Here is a 23961-nt window from a genome sequence, read left to right as displayed (position 1 = left end):
ACTGGTAACCGAAGACAATATTACAATTATATGCTTGTGAGGGTATCCGTTTTGTCGATACGGGCATTATATTGACATGGGAATTATAATATTAGCTACCGAGACATGAAGTGGCGTCAGGCGACCTGGTGAAGCCGACGTCACAGTCACACTCGTAACCGCCAGGAGTGTTTGAGCAGTGACCGTTCTCGCACAATGTGGGGTCGTTCTCGCACTCGTCGATGTCCGTACACATGTAACTGTAATTAACATGATATTTATTTTTTGTAGACTATTCTAATTTTAAAACGTCGTCATTGGCTGGTCATTATCCAATTAAAATAGTAAACAAAATGACAAAATTACTGATTGACTTAGTTTTATTGTTTAAGTAGGTGCATTGAGGGGCATTACATTTGGAAGGAACTAATGAAAATTGATGAATCAAGATGATCAAAGAATTGGGTGACAATTTCTTTAATCAAATGCACACTGCCAAAGATATTGGACAAAGTATTCCATGAATACCACCGTTAGCGGATAAATAGAATGATGATAATAAGGACGAGGGTAATGATAACAATTTTGGTGAAACATAGTCACTGAAAACACAAATTACAACGTCGACGCCAATAACCATGTGGATGCAAAGGACAATGATGATGCAAATAACGATGACAACGCTCTTTTAAATGAGGATGACATTAAGAACTATGACGATGAAAGCAATGAAATTGATGAAAAAACGACAATAATCAAAAAAATATTGATATTGGCTATGTGAAAAGTCCGTGGTAGAGGAAATATAAGCGGCATCCATGCATGACTAAGAGGCAATGTGAAATTCCATGGGACGACATCTTCGATTTGACAGAGCTATCGTCTAATTGAGTCCTATTTCTCTCCTAGGTCGCGTGAGGATGGCACCCACCACTGGTCGTCAAACACTTTCTCTCTCCAGCGGTATTAGAATGAGATAGATAATTACAATATGCTTACCCGTCCCCCTTATATCCAGTGTCGCACAGGCACATGAAGGAGCCGTCCGTGTTGCGGCAGGTCGCGTGCGGATGGCAGCCGCCATTGTTCGTCAGGCACTCGTCCACATCTTCGCATTCGCTGCCGTCACCGCGCCAACCCTCTCTACAGCGGCATTGGAATGAGCCCTGCCGATAACAACACGTGGTTATTGTCATACTCATAAATAAATATTAGGGGACATCTTACACAGATCAACCTAGCCCCAAACAGAGTGCTAGGCGACGATATACATACTTATTTAGATAAATAAATACTTATAGTTATACATAGAAAACACCCATGACTGGACAGGAACAAATATTTGTGTTCATCACACAAATAAATGCCCTTACCGGGATTCGAACCCAGAACCATCGGCTTTACAGGCAGGGTCACTACCCACTAGGCCAGACCGGTCGTCATTGTTTCATTACTCATAGAAGTAATGAAATCAAGCTTATGTAAGTAAACGGGAAAACAAGGTTTTATACATTTTCGCACTTTCAATGATTTCTAAATCAGCAACAACTCATATGAAGGAGGTGGGTTCATCATTATTACATCATAATGTCATAATCATAATGCGTCTTACATAGAAACGTCATAGTAACGACTTGTTTTTACAATAAACTTCTTCTACTTTTAAACTTCACAAAGTCCTGAAAATAATACTGACCCTTACAAATCCTTAGTGAATTTCAACACTGCATTCATTACACAGTTTGGACGTGACGAATTTAATAGGGTGCCCTTCGATTTCGATATATGTGACGTTTTCAACCATAAGGTACCACATTGTCAGTAGTCGATAAGGTTGATTTCAAATTGAAGCTGTATGAAAATAGCGCCTTATTCACAACCGACAATAAGTACCCTTTTGGTTGAGAATGGCACATAATACACTTAAACAGCAACAATAACAAACAACCAATAACGACTTACGGGCAAGTTAACGCAGTCGGCGCTAGGGTGGCAGTCGCAAGTTCCAAGTTCACACTCATCGTCGTCCGTACAAGCTGGCCCTTGTTCCGGCTTCACGCTGTAGCCGTCCGGGCAGCGGCACACGAAACTGCCGATGGTGTTGCGGCATTCGCCAGCTCCGCATAGGTCTGGGTTCTGTTTGAAATAATTTCATTAGAAACTGAATTTCACACTCCAATCTTTGGTATAAATTTCAAATTAATCAAAATGTCGTTTATTATATAAGTAATCTTTATATGATTACAGTGAAAAAATGGAAACATATGTACATATTTTAAACTGTCGCGCGCTTTATGGAAGTCTTGTGTGAGTTGGGCTAATTTAGACGTTCCAAAAGACTTTACAAAAAGAACACGTATACAACGATAGAGCGGCTCACGGTAGCGGCCCATTTTTGGACGGTTGTCGTGTTAGTATGTTGTGGTTGTATAATAATAATAATAAATAATAATAACTCTCAGCTCTGGCTTGCCTTCATTGGCCGTCCAGAGAGGAGTCGCTAGAGCTATATGCTCCAGGGGTGGAAGTGAAAGATGCATAAGACGCGAGTTGGCACAGTGGCTGGTAACAGCCACTGGGTAGAAAGCGGCGCACACCTCTCGACACCCCTGAGCCGCTCACACCGGTGTTGCTCCTGGTCGTCTTCACGACGGCAGTTTCAGGGGCCCATCTAGTCGGCGGCGAGTCACCACCTGCCTCGATAACGTGTACAGACATTGTTATGGCAGGTGTCCGGACCTCTCAGCAATAGCCCAATTTTTTGACCAGCCAAACTTCAATACCATAACCGGCACTCTTTTCCACTGTATTTATAATAGCCCCTACGCCTGTTGGGACCGATTTACGGGTTCTATTTGTACCCGTGAATGGGTTCTAGCAGGTGTATTACATAACAGCAAACTTCTCTAAAGGGACTCTACGTGTTGGATCTGTATCCCCACGCACGCCTATCAAATGACCGGGATGTTTATACCCGTGAGTTTATACAAGATACAAATAATAATAAATAATTTCTTTATTAAGACAAATTCAATACATTCCACATTTCTTACTCAGCTACTTATAAACTAGGTTAATTTTAGTTACATAGACTAAAATTATTCAGGTATTTTTTTAAATTTTACCGCATACGAAGTCATTTATGGCGGATATAATATTCAACTCTATTGACCGCCATTAAAGTTCAAATTTAAATCTCAATTAATTTTAATGCAGTACGAGGTTAATTTAAATAATTAACATCCCAGAGTGGGGGTTTATTAGTGCGGACATCCAGTGTCTTTTGCAAAGACAGTAATCTGTTTTCAGTTGGTATAAATGAGTAGTTAGAAAAAAAGTGAACAGTAAAGTCTCACGTCAGCGCACTCGTCCACGTCCAAGCACGTCGGCTTGGCTCTGTCCGGTGCGGGCAGCAAGCCTTCGCCGCACGAACACACGTATCCGCCCGGTGTGTTGCGACACTCGCCGCCGCCGCACACGCGGGCGCCGGAGCACTCGTCGATGTCGCGACACGTTCGCCCGTCAGCGCGGAGGTGCCAGCCGTCACTGTAAAGTAAGAGTGAAATGCTCAAACATACTGATGAGCTCTATTTTAATGGTTGCTAATAATTGGCAATCAGCTTCTTTGGTCACATTCCTAATGCATCATCAAAAATCTGAAGATACCGTAATGGTTTCACAATATTGTATTTTCATCAGAATGACAATTAATGTAGATATGCCATATTCAAACCATAGAGTAACTTATACTAGAGCGGTACTGTCATAGTAAATTTTGTAACCCCAGTAAATTCACTGCCATCTGTCGACACACTTTAAAACTAAAAATAAATATTTATAAAAATACGATAAAATGTATTTAAATATGGATAAATGATTTTTTTTTATTTGCATTAATTATTTTTATGATTTTGACCCATGCTCTTTCACTGATATGCGTTAAAATTGTTAAATAACAAACGAAACAGTCAACGCCATCTATACGACAGTGGGCCAAAACTAGTGGCGCCCTCTGAACGAGAATCAAATTTTCTTGATTTTCGAGGCACGTTTTTTCCTTAGACTGTAAACATCTATTACGGAGTTATATCTAAGATCTTTGTTCAAACTTAAACATATTTATTGCTCATAGTATTACAATGAATGTGGAGGGAGGTACGAGTAGAGGAAAACCGAGGAAAAGGTGGATGGACTGTGTGAGAGATGATATGAAACGAACGCAAGTGAATGATGAGATGACGGGTGATAGAGAGGTATGGAAGAAAAAGACATGCTGCGCCGACCCCAAGTGAATGGGACAAGGGCAAGCGAATGATGAGTATCACAAGTATACAGACCCTGTAAAGGCACAGGAATTTATTTTTGTACATACCTAGGTACCTTTTTTATACATATTTGACCTAAAGTTTAGGTCCCAAACAAATTAACACATATTGTGAATTAAATACAGGTTTGTGATAAAATTGTAGCTTACCGGCACACGCAGTGATAAGACCCGGGTGTGTTGACACAGTCATGCTGGCATCTCGTAGGATCCTCGGCGCATTCATCAATATCTTCGCAGTGACTTTTCACCGTGGACTGCGCATAACCCTCGTCGCACACGCATTGGTATGTTCCCATCTGGTTCTCACAAGCGCCATTACTGCAGATACCTGGGTGAGTTTTATAGGTTTAAGTATCTCGAGAATGTCACTTAGTCTTTCGCAAAATTGCCAAATGGACGTATCTAACTTAGGAAAAAGGATTCAACCCACACAAATCTGTCAATGAAATTTGTTCTATCAAAAATAAAAATCATTCATTTTCCATGATAATATATTGAGAATGGATCTTTTTCGCTAAACTACGTTCAAATTGTAGTCAGCAGCAGAAGTTGCTAAGCGGACGAGGTGTTCAAATTTATCACAATTTGGCTATCGTTAATCTACTGACACTTTTTTTACCAGTAGTATTGAGTGTGATTACAGGGAATCCTGGTCATAGCACCAATTGTAACACTTGTACAATATAAAATATTTTAGGACGGCAAAAATCATACTTGTGTGGATGCCGCCCGCTTATCAACTATTGCTGCTGACTATACCATCGGTAAATAAACTGGTTTTCACAATAAGATTGTGGCTTTCTGAGTTTTCATTTGACTTCTAAAAGAACCTCTTTTCTGGCAAACGACATTTCGCGAATAGGACCTTTACAAATGAGTCTAAAAGCGAAGGGGACTTGAAAAGGTAGCACCGTATGTGAGAGAGCACTCGTCGACGTCCTTGCACAAAAGCCGGTCGGGCGCCCGAACCCACACTAGCAGCGGTATGATCCCGCATGGTATGACACATCCCGGTATGACACACGCAGCGACTTAGACGAAGAGAGAGATATGCCCTCTTGGCATAGATAGTCGCAGCAGTCACACACACACACACACACACTGTTGTCTTACCGGATGTAATTGAGCACTCGTCAACGTCCTTGCACGAGAGCCGGTCGGGCGCGAGCTCCATACCGAGCCCGCACTCGCAGCGGTACGATCCCGGGGTATTTACGCAGTGCCCGTTTCGGCATAAGTCAGGCATCTCCACGCACTCGTTGATATCTAAAAAAAAGCATTTCCTTAATAAACGTAAAGCGGGTACGGGTAGTTTGAAAAACTCAGCTAGCTATTATAGATGGTCTTGTGGGACCGGGAAGTCGCGCTCGCAAACGTTGAAGGCAATTTTAAGTTTGTTTTATGCGCCACCAACTCCTCTTTGAGTTAAAAAATAATAGGTTAATATACATCGTTGGGCGCAACCAAGAATATTGATAAATGGTACGGCGTAAGCTTTAAACGTACCTGTTATTGCGTGTGAGGTACATTTTTGTTTATGAAGTAAGTCGTACAAAAAGTTAAACATGCTGATCAAGTAAAATAAAATAGTCGTGTACGATGATCTCTGAATGGATACAAGATGATCACTCACCGACGCAGACCTTGCTGAGTCCGTCGGCCCTGTGTCCGGGCCGGCAGCGGCAGTGGAAACCACCCTCAGTGTTAAAGCATTCACCGGCACCACACACGTCGTCTACGATGCGGCACTCGTCGACATCCACACAAGTATGGTTTTTGCCGTCCTGAAATATTTTATATTGTACAAGTGTTACAGTTGGTGCTATGACCAGCATTCCCTGGCATCACTCTCAATACAGTAAGGTACAAAAATGTCAGTAGATTAACGATAGTCAAATTGTGATACATTAAGATGTAATGTCTAAGAAAAAATCGTGCTGTGTTTGACAACTGGAGTAGTTGGCGCTGTACGGCATCATATACTTTGCAGAAACTGAATTGTTAAACGTCAATTTTTGTCAACTAAAATTACCGCATAATGTACAGGCTCATTACATACAGCGCCATCTACATTGGCTGTCGAATTCGAAGTGCAAATTTGCCTTACACTTTACACATCTAACAATCAATCTTAATTTAATGGAAATAAGAAGCCTGCTGTTACAACTTGGTACCAAGACTAGAATTCATAAAATCATTCAGTAAGGACTTAAAGTAGCGAAAAGAACCTAAATGGACCGAATATTAAGTGCCGTTGTTTTCTTTCTTAAAGAAGTTTTTGTTTTTACCTTTTCGTATCCAGGGAAGCAGTCGCACTCAAAGGAGCCAGGCGTGTTCCTGCACCGGCCCTGCCCGCACATCCCCGGGAACGCCGAGCACTCGTTCACGTCTATCTGACCCGGGATTACGTTGGGACCACCGTGGACACCGGGGCCCAAGGGACCATTTGGACCCCCAGGACCATTTGGGTAACCCGGAGGCCGACCTAAACAATAAACGTAATGAACTATTTTACAGAAATGGTAAATGTTACAAGGTCGATTTACAAGAGCTGGCACGAATGGAATGAATGAGTGAACGAAAATATCTATGTGTGTATCACATTAACCAATAAAACCATAAGTCGTCTTAGCGCCACTTGAACCGTTCCACAAACCCGGAGTTAACCGGTTAAATCTGAAGTTACCATGGTTACCAGTACTTACAATTTGACACTGGATTAATGGTTTAACCGGGGTTAAGACCCCGGTTTTGTGGGATGGTGTGCAAGTGGCCCTGACATTCCTATGCGATTTTCACAAAACAACTATTTCTCAACTGGATGCCTAGCCAAGGTGACAATCACTTGCGCAAAGACAACGAAACGCTTTGTGCCTTTATATCACTCTTCCGTATTAGTCCGACAGTGACAGTTGCGTTTCGTTCGCTACGGAACGTAAACGATTGGCATGTTGGCTACGCACCCAGGTGAGCCCGAACCGTCGAAGCCGCGACGGTCGCTAAAGTTAATGTTCGTATTGTCGTTATTGTTGAATCATGCACAGGACTGATCGTCTGGCCAGTTCCAGACATAGGGGTCCGTTTCCAAACAAATATGGGAGCGCTAATGCGTAATGATGAGCTCGAGCCGTTTTTCGTACCTATGTATGTAACTAGCACAAAACAATTCTCACCTGGCCCGCCCCATCCGTCGTCGTGGCCGTTGAAGTTGACGTTCAAGTTGTCGCTGTTATTGAAAGCTCCGACGAACGGGCCGCCGCCGGGACGGTTCCAGACGTTAGGGGGGAGGTTGGCTTCCGATATGCAAAGGTTGCGGAATGCGTCCGTTCCTGAATAAAAAATGTAAGGTAAATAAAATTTGTAATAGGAAATACATTCGGTCACTTGGGTTGAAAGACTAAATATCACAATTTTATTGTTATGTGTAAGCGAAGAGTATTGAGTTACGGTTTTACGTTCAAACTCCAAAGCCACCTGCAGCGCGCCGCTGCAGAAGCATTCCACGGGCTGTCCCGTGCAGACGCATTTTATTTCCCGTGTTGCGACTCTTTTACGGCATTTAAAGCAGGCGATTATTTTTGACCATTTGTCATAGAAAAGGAAAGTCTTATACCTGCAAATTTTCTGAAAATTCGCGTTTGTACGGGACAACGGTAGACAATTTCATGGAATGCTCCTGCAATGGCCCACAGTACTCAGTGTACCAAGACTCCCGAGGCGTGGTTAAGGGTGCAAGCGAGAAAGCTCTAATATAGGAGGTTACCTCGTTTAGGGCAGGGTTCGCACCGCGCGCTGCCCCAAGCTCGTCCGACGACAGAACAGCAGCAGGTAGACTTGTGTACGTCGCCGCTCAGCGCGCCGCTGCAGTGGCCCACAGAGTACTCCGTGTAGCACGACTCCCGACGCGTATCTATGCAGCGGTGGCCTGAAACATATGGGCATATTTAAATTCGCTAAATGACTTAGGTAGTATATACCACTAAATGAAATCAATAATGTTCTAAATCGGAACTTGAAAGAAGGAAGCTCGGTCCTCATATATATTTTTTCCGAAACCAAAATTAGCGCTAGACTAACCACAAAGTCACAAAGCGATGAATTATTCACAGAAGTTGCGATCAGAATGTATGGAATAAGTAAGTATGTCAAATAAGAGAGCAGCAATGACTCAAAATGCTGTTGAAAGATTCTATGATCTAACGAAAGCATTTGATTGCATTGATCATGAGTCATAAGCATTAATAGTTACATAATTAGGGAATAACTGGTAATGTCTTATTAGTTATTATTATATTTTGGATACATCACAGCTAGACTAACAGCTAAGCATAACCTAAATTGAGTCTAATAGTCAAGTCTACCTTTTTTAATGGGATCCCTAAAGGTACAATTCTAGGGCCCTTTCTGTTGTTCAACGACATTGTAATAAACATGACATAAGGGTGATAAAAACGACGTAAAAATGAGTTATTTGAAAGAGATAGTTACCGGTGGGATCAAGAGTAAGACCGTCAGGGCAATCGCAGCGGTATGAACCGTCCGTGTTGACGCAGCGTCCGCCGCCGCACAGGTCTTGGTCTAACTCGCACTCGTCCACGTCTCGACATGTCGTCCCATCCAACTGCAAGCACACGAATAGGTACGATTTAAAGTATGGATGATTTATGTTAAATCGAGAAACAACTGGTAAATAAATATGTAATGATATTTCGTAAGAAAGTTCCGAGACTATCAATGGAAAAATTTAGTAAAGCTCGATTAGCATGTAGTTGATATTCATACCTATATTAATGTTAAATATGTATGCAAATCTTGTTTGATAGACGCTCGTCTTACCGCTCTATATTTACAAGTTTTTTTATTAATTTGCAATGTAACTACACATGTATGTATGTACGGGTCAAATCTTGCAAGTTAAATTTGACCCACTTCCCTATTTCCAATTAAGCTGAAAATTTGCATACATATGTAAGTCGGGTGACAATGCAATATTATGGTACCACCGAGCTGATTTGATAATTGAGACAGGAGGTGGCCATAGGAACTCTGTGATAAAAAAAACTAAACCGTATTGTGTTAGGGGTTTTTAGAATTGTCTCGATGAGTATTAGTTATATATGGAAAGAAAAGTACAGTCAGCGATAAAAACTTGTACCAAAAATGACATTATTGCCAAAAACTCATTAAACAAAAAATCGTCGTAGACCAACCTTGACGTAGCCCTTCGGGCAGGGGCAGTCGCTGGTGTCGCAGGGCTCGCAGGGGGAGCCCCACGCCAGGCCGACGCTGCAGCAGCACTCCTGCCGCAGCAGCGCGCCCGGCGCCGCCGCCTCGCACTGCCCGTCCACCACGCGCCGCCAGCATGACCCTCGGCGGTTATCTGCAAATGTCATTAATATTCAGTTGATTAGCGAAGGAAATTCAAATTATCTAAGGGTCGGTTGCACCACTGTTTGTCGTCGTTAAAGTTCGCAAAATTTTATTATATGGAAAGTTTCATAGTAAACCGCCGAGGCGCGCCGGGTGACGCTGATCAGTCTGTCAAGTGCGGATGGTACAACTGACACTAAAACAGGGGCTCTAAATGCAAGTTAAAGCGAGCTTTTAGCCCGCGGTAAGGAAGCGGGAGACAAAAAAGACATTAATCCGGTCCTTAAAAATTAAACGAGTGAGCCGAAGGCCTAGCTATTATCCTCGGGTCAAAAACTTGGGAGAACCCTGAACTTGTTGACGCAGCGCCTAGGATGGTTAACTTGCTCCACAAAAGAGAACTCACCGAGACAATGTCTAGCGCTCGCATCGAGCACGAAGCCGGGCTCGCACTTGCACTCGTAGCCGCCGTGCGTGTTGATGCAGCGTCCGTTCTCGCACGGATTCACTTGCTCTGCGACAAGAGAGAAATCGATCACGCTACTGTTACTAAAATTCTAAAGAAATATTTTTAGGGCCAAATACGAACATTTTAATACATAATTAGTCTTTCGAATCCTACAATTACTTTTTATAAACACTGCTGGACCTAATTTGAGATCAGACAAAATATTTTAGGTTTTATTAAGATAAAAGATTACTATGATTATCTCGTATTTGATATTTGATATGTCGATAATCTTCTCCTTGTTGAGCGCAAATATCTAAAGTAAGGAAAGGACACTAAGTGCGAAGAATTTCGTTCATCACGAAAATCAGAGGATAGAAGATTAAAGTAAGTAATTTTTCTAACAACTACTACTTGTATGTTATATGTTGTCGATGAAGTCAAAACCTTGAATTTAAGGTAAATCAAATTTTTATTCAAAATGATTCGCGGTTAGTTTTCCATTCTGATTCAGAAGCCAATATCCAGTCCCATTAGGTTTAGAAGTTCAGTAAAATTATCGTTTTTAATGCATCCTTGTAACCAAAATTTTGTTTCATTAAATAATTTAGTAAATAAAACTAAAAATATAATGATAAGTGCAATGGAATCGATTTGCGTGCAATGCGTATATTTTAAAAATGGTAGTTGGTATAATCGTCATAGCTTGGGACCTTCTCTCATAAGCGTTAGTCACCGTCGATTGTTTAGTGATATTGCAATTTCCCTGTAGTAGTAATTCCTTCCAAGTATGACGTATTTTGGGTAACATAGGGAGTGAGCATGAATACTGTAGGGGGCAGCAACGAAAGTCACTTTATGGCTGCGTAATGTTAATGTCAAGTTTAAGCTTTCGACTGGCACGGCAAAGTCCCAAAGACATGGTGCCTAAGATTTGCTTTTACTCCTATTCTTGGTTCATCTGTAGCACAAATAAAAACCTGCTGCTGTTCTTCTCTTTGACCCGATAAATCCGCCGTGTCGGAGGTTTATCACGATTTCTGTTGCCCAACACACTATAACCGATATCGCAAGAACACTAAGCAATTCAGGTGACAAACGCTTGAAAAGTTACAATGGCGTTATTCCGATGCTGATGGCTTATGTGGGATGCATCGAGACTGTAAACAAGTGTAACCTGTGACTGGGAACATGGGGGGGATGTCCCCGCGGTCATAATCGCTCTCGATGAAATTGATCTCACCCTCGCACTCGTCTATGTCGCGGCAAAGCTGCTCGTCCGGCTCGTAGCGCGTGCCGGACGGACATACGCACGTGAAGCTGCCGGGCGTGTTGCGGCACTGCCCGCCGTTGCACAACTGTAACACGAAACATGTCATCATTGTCATAAAAAATACTTAAAGAAAGAAATAAATAAATCTTCAAACTAACAGGGTTTGGGCCCAATTTGAAAAGATTAATAAAACTGTATAAAATATGAAACAAAGAAAATTATAGTTTAAGGGCGTCTCCCTCGTTGTCAGCTAAACTTATGCACAGTATTATCAGCCGCTGCAGCAGACCGTGCCAACCAAACCAGTTTTTGGTCAAATTCGTCTATTTTTGCAGCCATCGTATATGTCTGACCCTGGGGCCAGGTTCATGCCGGGGCCATGTCGGTACTTACAGACTGGTGCACGTCGCACTCGTCGATGTCCTTGCAGCCGTCGCCGTCGGAATGGAAGTCGCATATATCTGACCCTGGGGCCTGGTTCATGCCGGGCCATGTCGGTACTTACGGACTGGTGCACGTCGCACTCGTCGATGTCCTTGCAGCCGTCGCCGTCGGAGTGGAAGTCGCATATATCTGACCCTGGGGCCTGGTTCATGCCGGGGCATGTCGGTACTCACGGACTGGTGCATGTCGCACTCGTCGATATCCTTACAGCCGTCGCCGTCGGAGTGGAAGCTATCCGCATGTACCTGACCCTAGGGCCAGGTTCATGCCGGGGCCATGTCGGTACTCACGGACTGGTGGATGTCGCACTCGTCGATATCCTTGCAGCCGTCGCCGTCGGAGTGGAAGCTATCCGCATGTACCTGACCCTGGGGCTAGGTTCATGCCGAGGCCATGTTGGTACTCACGGACTGGTGCATATCGCACTCGTCGATGTCCTTGCATCCGTCGCCGTCGGAGTGAAAGCCAGGGTCACATATGCACCTGTACCCTGGGGCCAGATTTTCGCATGCCCCGTGCGCGCAGATGCCGGGGATCATGGTGCACTCGTTTATGTCTGAGCCGCCGTTATCCTGAATTAAAAGGGTTCCAAGTTTACATCGATTAGATTAGAATAAATTGTCGCCATGAAAGAAAGTTATCATGCCATATTTCGCGAAAAAAGACATGTAAGCGAGTAATTTTTTTAACTGGGCATTCTCAACCTCAGGATATAGGTACTTAAAGGATTTTAGTTTTTGATACCTTGCTCGCGCCTTCAGGACACAGGATTTCGAATTCGCGGGTTCCTTTCTCTGGGCACGCTTTGCAGGACAAACCGCCCCAGCCGTGTAAACCTGAAAATCAATAAAGTCGATGAAATGACAAATAGGTGTAAATCTCCTGACTTTATTGATCAAAACGACTTAAAGATTGTTTTATTCGGTGAAAAGTAATACCAATGTTAACACGTTACCGCTAATCCTACAAACCAGAACCAGAAGAGACTTAATAACAGAGACGCACACGATATTAAAGCGAAAGTACCTTTCGAAGCACTGCAGCAGCACTGAGACCTTGTGACTGTTGCGGATCCCGGACCGCTACAATGCCCTTCCTCGAACTTTTCGTAACATAGATCTTTTACTTCATCTGAAAATGAAGACATAAATAAATCAGAAAGACAATGCTGTAGTAAAGTTATCAAAGAATACAGGACAAAGATGTATTAAAATTGGTTGCATATTTCTAAATATGAATATGAATGAATTTATAATCCATCAACAAAATATAACAATGGATTCCCGCTTGCATGATCTTGTGACGGAATCTTCGCGATCTGAGGTCCATTTCTCGAACAGTATTAAACTACATTATTACACAAACTATCTAATGATGTCCCATGACAATTAAATACACTAACACCGCTGCTGTACTGTAATTGTGTTTTTTGTTGTACAAAAGCATACATATATGTACGAGTACATACAATTATAATTATACCCAGTGATTCATCGTGTTTAATTCCAGAGCTTATAAGTAATAATATGTTGCTTTCTATCGGCATGTGCATACACTCTGGAAAGGTCCTTATGGAGATGAAGCATAAGGACCAGTCTCTAGTGGAAAGCCACATATATCTAAGGGTCAAGCCGAATACTCACCAAGACAAGTCCGGCCATCATTACTAAGCGTAAAGCCCGGCGTACACTCGCAGCGAAACGACCCCGGCGTGTTATGACAACGCCCGTTCCTACACACGCGCTGTTCGGAACATTCGTCCACGTCAACGCACGCGCCGCGGTCTGGTGTGGTTCGGTATCCGGCTTCGCATACGCATTGGAACGAGCCTTCGTTGTTCACGCAGCGACCGCCCTGGAAATAAGAGAAAGGTTTTCTTACATGTGTATGCACTCTTTATTTTACATTGACCCTATTCCGTGAGGACACGGGATGTAGATGTGCGAATGTGTACGGTGACATAAAAGTGAAGTCAACTGTAAAATAACTACGACTGTAATCACACTGGGTGACCGCGACTGATCACCGCGACATGAAAGTAGGAGGTTGTGAGGTAACGACATTATTTGCATGCGGCGAACATGGCGTTTTGAACCAATTATACTGGCTTATGATTGGCTCAAAACGTCCCACAGAAGCAGTGCGTCATTTTTTTTAACGTATCCCTGGAAACCTGACCAAAAATCGGCTTAATTTTTTTTTTTATCTCAAGTCCTATAGACGAGGATAGTACGTTTTCTCAACAAAAATATACCTGCCGTAGAGCGCCTTGAACACACTCATCCACATCCCCGCAGTAGCTGCCCGACATGTTGCGACAGCGGCCGCGGCCGCTTCGACACGCGCGGGTTGTCGCGGCACTCGTCCATGTGTCCACGTCCTGCGTCACGTCGACGTGTCCAGAATGTAGCTATGTGTGTGTAGCTAGATTACATGTGACACCTGGCACAGCGCGCCTTGAGCACACTCATCCACATCCCCGCAGTAGCCGGCCGCGGTGAGCTCGAACCCGGGCTCGCACTGGCACTCGTAGCTGCCCGGCGTGTTGCGGCAGCGACCGCGGCGACACACGCGCGGGTTGTCGCGGCACTCGTCTATGCGTCACGTCGACGTGTCCTGAATGTAGCTATGTGAGTAGCTAGATTACATGTGATACCTGGCACAGCGCGCCTTGAGCACACTCATCCACATCCCCGCAATAGCCGGCCGCGGTGAGCTCGAACCCGGGCTCGCACTGGCACTCGTAGCTGCCCGGCGTGTTGCGGCAGCGGCCGCGGCGACACACGCGCGGGTTGTCGCGGCACTCGTCTATGCGTCACGTCGACGTGTCCTGAATGTAGCTATGTGAGTAGCTAGATTACATGTGATACCTGGCACAGCGCGCCTTGAGCACACTCATCCACATCCCCGCAGTAGCCGGCCGCGGTGAGCTCGAACCCGGGCTCGCACTGGCACTCGTAGCTGCCCGGCGTGTTGCGGCAGCGGCCGCGGCGACACACGCGCGGGTTGTCGCGGCACTCGTCTATGCGTCACGTCGACGTGTCCTGAATGTAGCTATGTGAGTAGCTAGATTACATGTGATACCTGGCACAGCGCGCCTTGAGCACACTCATCCACATCCCCGCAGTAGCCGGCCGCGGTGAGCTCGAACCCGGGCTCGCACTGGCACTCGTAGCTGCCCGGCGTGTTGCGGCAGCGACCGCGGCGACACACGCGCGGGTTGTCGCGGCACTCGTCTATGCGTCACGTCGACGTGTCCTGAATGTAGCTATGTGAGTAGCTAGATTACATGTGATACCTGGCACAGCGCGCCTTGAGCACACTCATCCACATCCCCGCAGTAGCCGGCCGCGGTGAGCTCGAACCCGGGCTCGCACTGGCACTCGTAGCTGCCCGGCGTGTTGCGGCAGCGGCCGCGGCGACACACGCGCGGGTTGTCGCGGCACTCGTCTATGCGTCACGTCGACGTGTCCTGAATGTAGCTATGTGAGTAGCTAGATTACATGTGATACCTGGCACAGCGCGCCTTGAGCACACTCATCCACATCCCCGCAGTAGCCGGCCGCGGTGAGCTCGAACCCGGGCTCGCACTGGCACTCGTAGCTGCCCGGCGTGTTGCGGCAGCGACCGCGGCGACACACGCGCGGGTTGTCGCGGCACTCGTCTATGCGTCACGTCGACGTGTCCTGAATGTAGCTATGTGAGTAGCTAGATTACATGTGATACCTGGCACAGCGCGCCTTGAGCACACTCATCCACATCCCCGCAGTAGCCGGCCGCGGTGAGCTCGAACCCGGGCTCGCACTGGCACTCGTAGCTGCCCGGCGTGTTGCGGCAGCGGCCGCGGCGACACACGCGCGGGTTGTCGCGGCACTCGTCTATGCGTCACGTCGACGTGTCCTGAATGTAGCTATGTGAGTAGCTAGATTACATGTGATACCTGGCACAGCGCGCCTTGAGCACACTCATCCACATCCCCGCAGTAGCCGGCCGCGGTGAGCTCGAACCCGGGCTCGCACTGGCACTCGTAGCTGCCCGGCGTGTTGCGGCAGCGACCGCGGCGACACACGCGCGGGTTGTCGCGGCACTCGTCTATGCGTCACGTCGACGTGTCCTGAATGTAGCTATGTGAGTAGCTAGATTACATGTGATACCTGGCACAGCGCGCCTTGAGCACACTCATCCACATCCCCGCAGTAGCCGGCCGCGGTGAGCTCGAACCCGGGCTCGCACTGGCACTCGTAGCTGCCCGGCGTGTTGCGGCAGCGGCCGCGGCGACACACGCGCGGGTTGTCGCGGCACTCGTCTATGCGTCACGTCGACGTGTCCTGAATGTAGCTATGTGAGTAGCTAGATTACATGTGATACCTGGCACAGCGCGCCTTGAGCACACTCATCCACATCCCCGCAGTAGCCGGCCGCGGTGAGCTCGAACCCGGGCTCGCACTGGCACTCGTAGCTGCCCGGCGTGTTGCGGCAGCGACCGCAACGACACACGCTCGGGTTGTCGCGGCACTCGTCTATGCGTCACGTCGACGTGTCCTGAATGTAGCTATGTGAGTAGCTAGATTACATGTGATACCTGGCACAGCGCGCCTTGAGCACACTCATCCACATCCCCGCAGTAGCCGGCCGCGGTGAGCTCGAACCCGGGCTCGCACTGGCACTCGTAGCTGCCCGGCGTGTTGCGGCAGCGGCCGCGGCGACACACGCGCGGGTTGTCGCGGCACTCGTCTATGCGTCACGTCGACGTGTCCTGAATGTAGCTATGTGAGTAGCTAGATTACATGTGATACCTGGCACAGCGCGCCTTGAGCACACTCATCCACATCCCCGCAGTAGCCGGCCGCGGTGAGCTCGAACCCGGGCTCGCACTGGCACTCGTAGCTGCCCGGCGTGTTGCGGCAGCGGCCGCGGCGACACACGCGCGGGTTGTCGCGGCACTCGTCTATGCGTCACGTCGACGTGTCCTGAATGTAGCTATGTGAGTAGCTAGATTACATGTGATACCTGGCACAGCGCGCCTTGAGCACACTCATCCACATCCCCGCAGTAGCCGGCCGCGGTGAGCTCGAACCCGGGCTCGCACTGGCACTCGTAGCTGCCCGGCGTGTTGCGGCAGCGACCGCGGCGACACACGCTCGGGTTGTCGCGGCACTCGTCTATGCGTCACGTCGACGTGTCCTGAATGTAGCTATGTGAGTAGCTAGATTACATGTGATACCTGGCACAGCGCGCCTTGAGCACACTCATCCACATCCCCGCAGTAGCCGGCCGCGGTGAGCTCGAACCCGGGCTCGCACTGGCACTCGTAGCTGCCCGGCGTGTTGCGGCAGCGGCCGCGGCGACACACGCGCGGGTTGTCGCGGCACTCGTCTATGCGTCACGTCGACGTGTCCTGAATGTAGCTATGTGAGTAGCTAGATTACATGTGATACCTGGCACAGCGCGCCTTGAGCACACTCATCCACATCCCCGCAGTAGCCGGCCGCGGTGAGCTCGAACCCGGGCTCGCACTGGCACTCGTAGCTGCCCGGCGTGTTGCGGCAGCGGCCGCGGCGACACACGCGCGGGTTGTCGCGGCACTCGTCTATGCGTCACGTCGACGTGTCCTGAATGTAGCTATGTGAGTAGCTAGATTACATGTGATACCTGGCACAGCGCGCCTTGAGCACACTCATCCACATCCCCGCAGTAGCCGGCCGCGGTGAGCTCGAACCCGGGCTCGCACTGGCACTCGTAGCTGCCCGGCGTGTTGCGGCAGCGACCGCGGCGACACACGCGCGGGTTGTCGCGGCACTCGTCTATGCGTCACGTCGACGTGTCCTGAATGTAGCTATGTGAGTAGCTAGATTACATGTGATACCTGGCACAGCGCGCCTTGAGCACACTCATCCACATCCCCGCAGTAGCCGGCCGCGGTGAGCTCGAACCCGGGCTCGCACTGGCACTCGTAGCTGCCCGGCGTGTTGCGGCAGCGACCGCGGCGACACACGCGCGGGTTGTCGCGGCACTTGTCCATGTGTCCACGGTCCACGTCCTGCGTCACGTCGACGTGTCCAGAATGTAGCTATGTGTGTGTAGCTAGATTACATGTGACACCTGGCACAGCGCGCCTTGAGCACACTCATCCACATCCCCGCAGTAGCCGGCCGCGGTGAGCTCGAACCCGGGCTCGCACTGGCACTCGTAGCTGCCCGGCGTGTTGCGGCAGCGACCGCGGCGACACACGCGCGGGTTGTCGCGGCACTTGTCCATGTGTCCACGGTCCACGTCCTGCGTCACGTCGACGTGTCCAGAATGTAGCTATGTGTGTGTAGCTAGATTACATGTGATACCTGGCACAGCGCGCCTTGAGCACACTCATCCACATCCCCGCAGTAGCCGGCCGCGGTGAGCTCGAACCCGGGCTCGCACTGGCACTCGTAGCTGCCCGGCGTGTTGCGGCAGCGGCCGCGGCGACACACGCGCGGGTTGTCGCGGCACTCGTCTATGCGTCACGTCGACGTGTCCTGAATGTAGCTATGTGAGTAGCTAGATTACATGTGATACCTGGCACAGCGCGCCTTGAGCACACTCATCCACATCCCCGCAGTAGCCGGCCGCGGTGAGCTCGAACCCGGGCTCGCACTGGCACTCGTAGCTGCCCGGCGTGTTGCGGCAGCGGCCGCGGCGACACACGCGCGGGTTGTCGCGGCACTCGTCTATGCGTCACGTCGACGTGTCCTGAATGTAGCTATGTGAGTAGCTAGATTACATGTGATACCTGGCACAGCGCGCCTTGAGCACACTCATCCACATCCCCGCAGTAGCCGGCCGCGGTGAGCTCGAACCCGGGCTCGCACTGGCACTCGTAGCTGCCCGGCGTGTTGCGGCAGCGACCGCGGCGACACACGCGCGGGTTGTCGCGGCACTTGTCCATGTGTCCACGGTCCACGTCCTGCGTCACGTCGACGTGTCCAGAATGTAGCTATGTGTGTGTAGCTAGATTACATGTGATACCTGGCACAGCGCGCCTTGAGCACACTCATCCACATCCCCGCAGTAGCCGGCCGCGGTGAGCTCGAACCCGGGCTCGCACTGGCACTCGTAGCTGCCCGGCGTGTTGCGGCAGCGACCGCGGCGACACACGCGCGGGTTGTCGCGGCACTCGTCTATGCGTCACGTCGACGTGTCCTGAATGTAGCTATGTGAGTAGCTAGATTACATGTGATACCTGGCACAGCGCGCCTTGAGCACACTCATCCACATCCCCGCAGTAGCCGGCCGCGGTGAGCTCGAACCCGGGCTCGCACTGGCACTCGTAGCTGCCCGGCGTGTTGCGGCAGCGGCCGCGGCGACACACGCGCGGGTTGTCGCGGCACTTGTCCATGTGTCCACGGTCCACGTCCTGCGTCACGTCGACGTGTCCAGAATGTAGCTATGTGTGTGTAGCTAGATTACATGTGATACCTGGCACAGCGCGCCTTGAGCACACTCATCCACATCCCCGCAGTAGCCGGCCGCGGTGAGCTCGAACCCGGGCTCGCACTGGCACTCGTAGCTGCCCGGCGTGTTGCGGCAGCGACCGCGGCGACACACGCGCGGGTTGTCGCGGCACTCGTCCACGTCGCGACACGCGTGCCCGGTCTCGGTAGGCTCGTAGCCGGAGTTACACGTGCATTCATAACTGGAAAATTAAATGTGCAGTGGCATGTGCTTACTGTGTCAAAACAAAATGCTAGATGCAAAGGCCTATAAAAACGCCTTCCGTAAAATTAAATTAGTACCTAAACTTTAAGATAAAGAAAGTTTATAATTCAAGTAGGCATATTACAATGCGATTATGAAAGTCAAATAAAGCTACGCCGGCTCTACACCTACAGCTACACCTCTGACCCGAGAAGATTTAAATCCCCCCTCAATTGGAGGAGGGTATCCCAATATGGTTAGTGTATTTATTTCGATGAATCAATAATATTGCATTATTCTACAAGAAAGATTGTGTCTAATAATTTTGTACGCTCTTTTGTACATTTTATTGCAGGTGATAGGTAGGCAGGTGACCAGACAAAGACGATGAGAGCAGATATCGACAAAATGGATTTTTCACTGAGGAACAAAACAACTTATGGGAAGAAGTAAATTGTCATTAGAGAATTAATCAACGAAATCACGTTTCTCTGAAGTGAAAAACTGACTCAGAATAAAAATACATAATACATCATTGTATTATATTACTATTTAGGTAGGTAGGCCTTAATTTTATACCCATTCAAACATTTCCACACTTCACTAACCTTCCATCGACTAGAACACATTCTCCGTTGGTGCACATACGACCGTGCGTCATGTCGCATTCGTTTTTGTCGCTACATCTCAAGCCGCCCTCGACTGGATCGAAGCCAGGAGGACATCTGAAACACAAAGAAAAAAAATATGTATAAACTCCTCTGTCATACTGAGAGGCAGCTATCCGTTGGACTGACATTAACATGAGTTACAGTCTACTTATTATCTACTACATTTTGTTTGTAGTCTATCTTTAGATTCAAGTTTCATATTTACCTGCACTCGAATCCACCAGGTTTGTTGATACAGTTGCCCCCGCGGCAGTAGTCGAGCGCGCACTCATCGATGTCGATACAGATCGGGTTTCCGTCTTTCTCTGATAGCTCGGCTCCGTCGTCGCAAATACATTGGTAACTGAAATCAGAAACGCCATTTATTTAAGTATTTTCATAATACATACCAGAAACCATAGTAATTAATGTTAGTATAAAGATAGATATACATTCGTTGAGCATCGTGACGTCATTATTTATCGACTCCGGCGCCAACATACAAATAATATGACTAGTGATATTAGCAATGCCCCAAACCTTTGATGCGGGTGCTAATAAAATGTATGCGACAGAACGAACGGCGTGTCTTCATTTCAGTCTGCCCTTCGGACTAATAGTTCATACATATATAATATATATATATATATATATATATATATATATATTTGAGTATCGTGACGTCATTATTTATCGAGACCGGCGCCAACATACATAATATGACTAGTTAGCAATGCCCAAAATCTTAGTTGATTAAGAGGCCGTAGTCGATTTTGGAGCAAAAATTTTAAATTGATAGATTTAGTCGTTGAAATTATACACGTTTTGTTTTACGTAATATCTAAATAACAAGTATTGGTTTCTATTAGCACGTCTTCTCATCTTGCCTTTTAATAATGAGGTCGCAAGCGTGCGTCACCGGAATATATGAAAATAAGGGGCAGTTTTTAAAAATTCATCAAAAATGTATGGTGGTAAATTATACAAATTGATGTATAAGAATAGTTTCAGCAAATGTTGTAGATTGTTTAAGTATCAAAATTACGTTGAACTTAAGTCGATTTTCAGAGAAATTGTCACTTGTTTTGAAGTAATATCTGGAGAAAATTGATTTCGTCTAACTTTCATTTACACTATTTCAAAGTCATAATAATAAAAATATAGTCTGATAAACGTCAAGTTCAGGATATGTGTAATACAAAACTACCATGTTTAGCCGTCCACACTTTACGAAATTTACAAATAAGAGCGACAAAATCAGTGCTTTACGCGCGTTTACCTAAACGTCCATCAGAAAAGCAAACATTACTAATTTAGTGAGTCTGTTTTCAAAAAATTGATCTGATAAAAGGTAAGATAAGAAGACGTGCTAATAGAAACCAGTACTTGTTATTTCAATTAGGTAACAAAAAGTGTACAATTTCACCGACTAAATCTATCAATTTTACATTTTTGCGACTAAAATCGACACCGGCCTCTTAAGTAGTTCATTGATGCCGGTGCTAATAATAAAATACTCGAGCGCATTTCAAAAGTCAAAAGTTTTTCGAAAGTCATTGTTATTATTAAAATGACCCTCACCCCTTGTCCTTGTCCTGGCACCGCCCGAGCCCGCAGATGCCGCTCCGCAGCATGCACTCATTGATCTTGGCGATGAAGTGCGGCTCGTCGTCGTCGGTGCCGCTGCCGCTCTCCGTTCCGTTGCGGCCCCAGCCCGGAGGTAGAGCGCCGCCGCCGCACAAATGCGTCCAGTCAACTGTGCAACAACAAACTCATGATAAATCCACTCATAGTGTTGTGTTCCTGCCGGTGAGTAAGAGCTCTTTCCCACTGACGTTCAGTTTTTGGCGGGTATGGTTTTCTGCAGGATCCCGTGCGTAGATACGTGCTAGTATAGTAACATTCACACGAGCATTCTGTTTGCGGGATACTGCACGCATAGTAGGTTTTAATTAATTGTACTGTTTAACATTAATATTTAAGTTTTTTGTTACTAACACTTCTATGGGCCATGCCTGAAAATAAATGATAATTTAATTTAATTTAATTTAATTTAATTTAATAGTGCAGAAAACCGTACCCGCAAAAAACTGTACGTCAGTGGCAAAGAGCTCTAAGGTTGCCTCTAAGAGCTCAACGAGGGTGCGGAGTGTTAGGGTCGGCACCGCGCATGTAACTCCTGTGGAGTTGCAGGCGTACATAGGTTACAGAGACAGCTTAACATCAGGCGGGCCGTATGCTCGTTTGCCACCGACGTAACCTAAAAAAAACTTATCACGCCTAAGTTACGCCCACTTTACTGTATGGAGTTTTGTTCTGGGGAAACTTCACAAAAGAGCAAGAGGGTTTAGAGCACAACATTTATGTCTATTAGAATAATTTCAACCTTAATCGCATTGACATAAAGTCCTCGAATGATTACTTACTAGACCCTCTCAACGGGCACGGCTGGCACAGGTCCCCCCACGCCCTGCCCATATTGTAGCCGCAGCAGCAATCTCTGTTAGAAAGAGACACCGCTAGCCGGTCGGAGCATTCGCCCGTGTCACTCATGTACGCGAAGCAACTGCCAACGCGACCGTCTGTGAAAAAAAACAGTGGATTATCGGGGGCCAATTTAACGAAATTCCAATATAGTTTTATTGGATTTTTATATAAATTATCTCGAAATTTAATATTCATTTTGTTTAGAGGCCAGATTTCTAATTCTGATTTATACACGTAAAGTGATATTCGTATCTGGGGATATATTTTTTTAATTGTGAATAGTCTTACCTATACAAAACTTCTTATCGGGACTAGGTATGAAGTGCGGATTACACAAACAGTAGTAGTCGCCTTCTGTATTAACACACTTTCCATTCTGAAACAATATATATAATATAAACAATAACAAAATCGAAACGTGAGATTAACTTATTAAAAATGGCGACAAATTCCGATTTGTGGAGCGATTTTGAAGAAGTCACTACGCGCTTTACTTACAAAAATATTCTGTTCAGGTCATAAGCGAGCAATCAACTAAAATAAGAAGTCGAGATCTTATTCCACAGAGCCACACAGTTGTAGACATGATGTTACGTTATTCATTAACGCTCCTCAAATAGCGTTACTTAGGGTCGGTTGCACCAAACTGGTTATTATCGTTAAAGAGTTCGCCAAATTTTATTGTATGGAAAGTTTCATAGTAAACCGCCGCGGTGCGCCGGGTGACGTTGATCAGTCTGTCAAGTGCGGATCGTGCAACTGGCACTTTATCGTTTGTGTTGATGTGTCATTTTGACTAATGTATATACAAGAAAGAGAAAAAACATAAACTAATCTAGCCTTGTAAAGTTTTATAAATTGGAGCACGATTGTGTGGTGTCCGCGAGTCGCTTATATGTTACATCTAGTAACCTTTTTACCAGGCTGACATCTGCCTCTCTCCGTTGCCCCGGCGGACACTCGCATGAGAAGGATCCTCCTCCTCAGTTGAGTTGGCTCAAGTACTGTCTCGTGTTCAACTTATCGGGCAAATGTCAGGGTCCTCGCATTCGTCGATATCCTCGCAGTTGTTAGTGAGTTTGTGTCTCCGTTGCCCCGGGGGACACTCGCATGAGAAGGATCCTCCTCCCCGGTTGAGTTGGCTCGAGTACTGTCTCATGTTCAAATTACCGGGCAGATGTCAGGGTCCTTGCACTCGTCGATGTCCTGCAGTTATCAGTGAGTTTGTGTCTCCGTTTCCCCGGCGGGCACTCGTATGAGAAGGATCCTATTGAATTGGCTCGAGTACTGTTTCGTGTTCAACATACCGGGC

The 23961-nt window shown here is 47.0% G+C and overlaps 1 protein-coding gene across 1 annotated transcript in view; it reads right to left on the bottom strand.

The window, feature by feature from the left end:
• LOC134749034 (fibrillin-2-like) overlaps nucleotides 1-23961 on the bottom strand; it is an 84417-nt gene that overhangs the window by 29944 nt on the left and 30512 nt on the right. The window contains exons 9-32 of the mRNA XM_063683928.1: nucleotides 22938-23025; nucleotides 22589-22744; nucleotides 21744-21918; nucleotides 20389-20526; nucleotides 20121-20237; nucleotides 19294-19510; nucleotides 13485-13695; nucleotides 12868-12972; nucleotides 12586-12677; nucleotides 12249-12413; nucleotides 11302-11482; nucleotides 10083-10190; nucleotides 9517-9686; nucleotides 8795-8927; nucleotides 8070-8231; nucleotides 7480-7635; nucleotides 6595-6791; nucleotides 5940-6090; nucleotides 5420-5572; nucleotides 4454-4634; nucleotides 3336-3525; nucleotides 1942-2115; nucleotides 979-1145; nucleotides 100-239 (exon numbers count right to left, since the gene is read on the bottom strand). Of these exons, the coding sequence (XP_063539998.1) occupies nucleotides 100-239; nucleotides 979-1145; nucleotides 1942-2115; nucleotides 3336-3525; nucleotides 4454-4634; nucleotides 5420-5572; nucleotides 5940-6090; nucleotides 6595-6791; nucleotides 7480-7635; nucleotides 8070-8231; nucleotides 8795-8927; nucleotides 9517-9686; nucleotides 10083-10190; nucleotides 11302-11482; nucleotides 12249-12413; nucleotides 12586-12677; nucleotides 12868-12972; nucleotides 13485-13695; nucleotides 19294-19510; nucleotides 20121-20237; nucleotides 20389-20526; nucleotides 21744-21918; nucleotides 22589-22744; nucleotides 22938-23025 (3727 nt within the window). The remainder of the gene's footprint in view (nucleotides 1-99; nucleotides 240-978; nucleotides 1146-1941; nucleotides 2116-3335; nucleotides 3526-4453; nucleotides 4635-5419; nucleotides 5573-5939; nucleotides 6091-6594; nucleotides 6792-7479; nucleotides 7636-8069; nucleotides 8232-8794; nucleotides 8928-9516; nucleotides 9687-10082; nucleotides 10191-11301; nucleotides 11483-12248; nucleotides 12414-12585; nucleotides 12678-12867; nucleotides 12973-13484; nucleotides 13696-19293; nucleotides 19511-20120; nucleotides 20238-20388; nucleotides 20527-21743; nucleotides 21919-22588; nucleotides 22745-22937; nucleotides 23026-23961) is intronic.

This window comes from Cydia strobilella, chromosome 17, assembly GCF_947568885.1.
Source record: "Cydia strobilella chromosome 17, ilCydStro3.1, whole genome shotgun sequence".
NCBI classification, from domain to species: Eukaryota; Metazoa; Arthropoda; class Insecta; order Lepidoptera; family Tortricidae; genus Cydia; species Cydia strobilella.
This window is presented reverse-complemented; position numbering and strand designations above follow the sequence as displayed.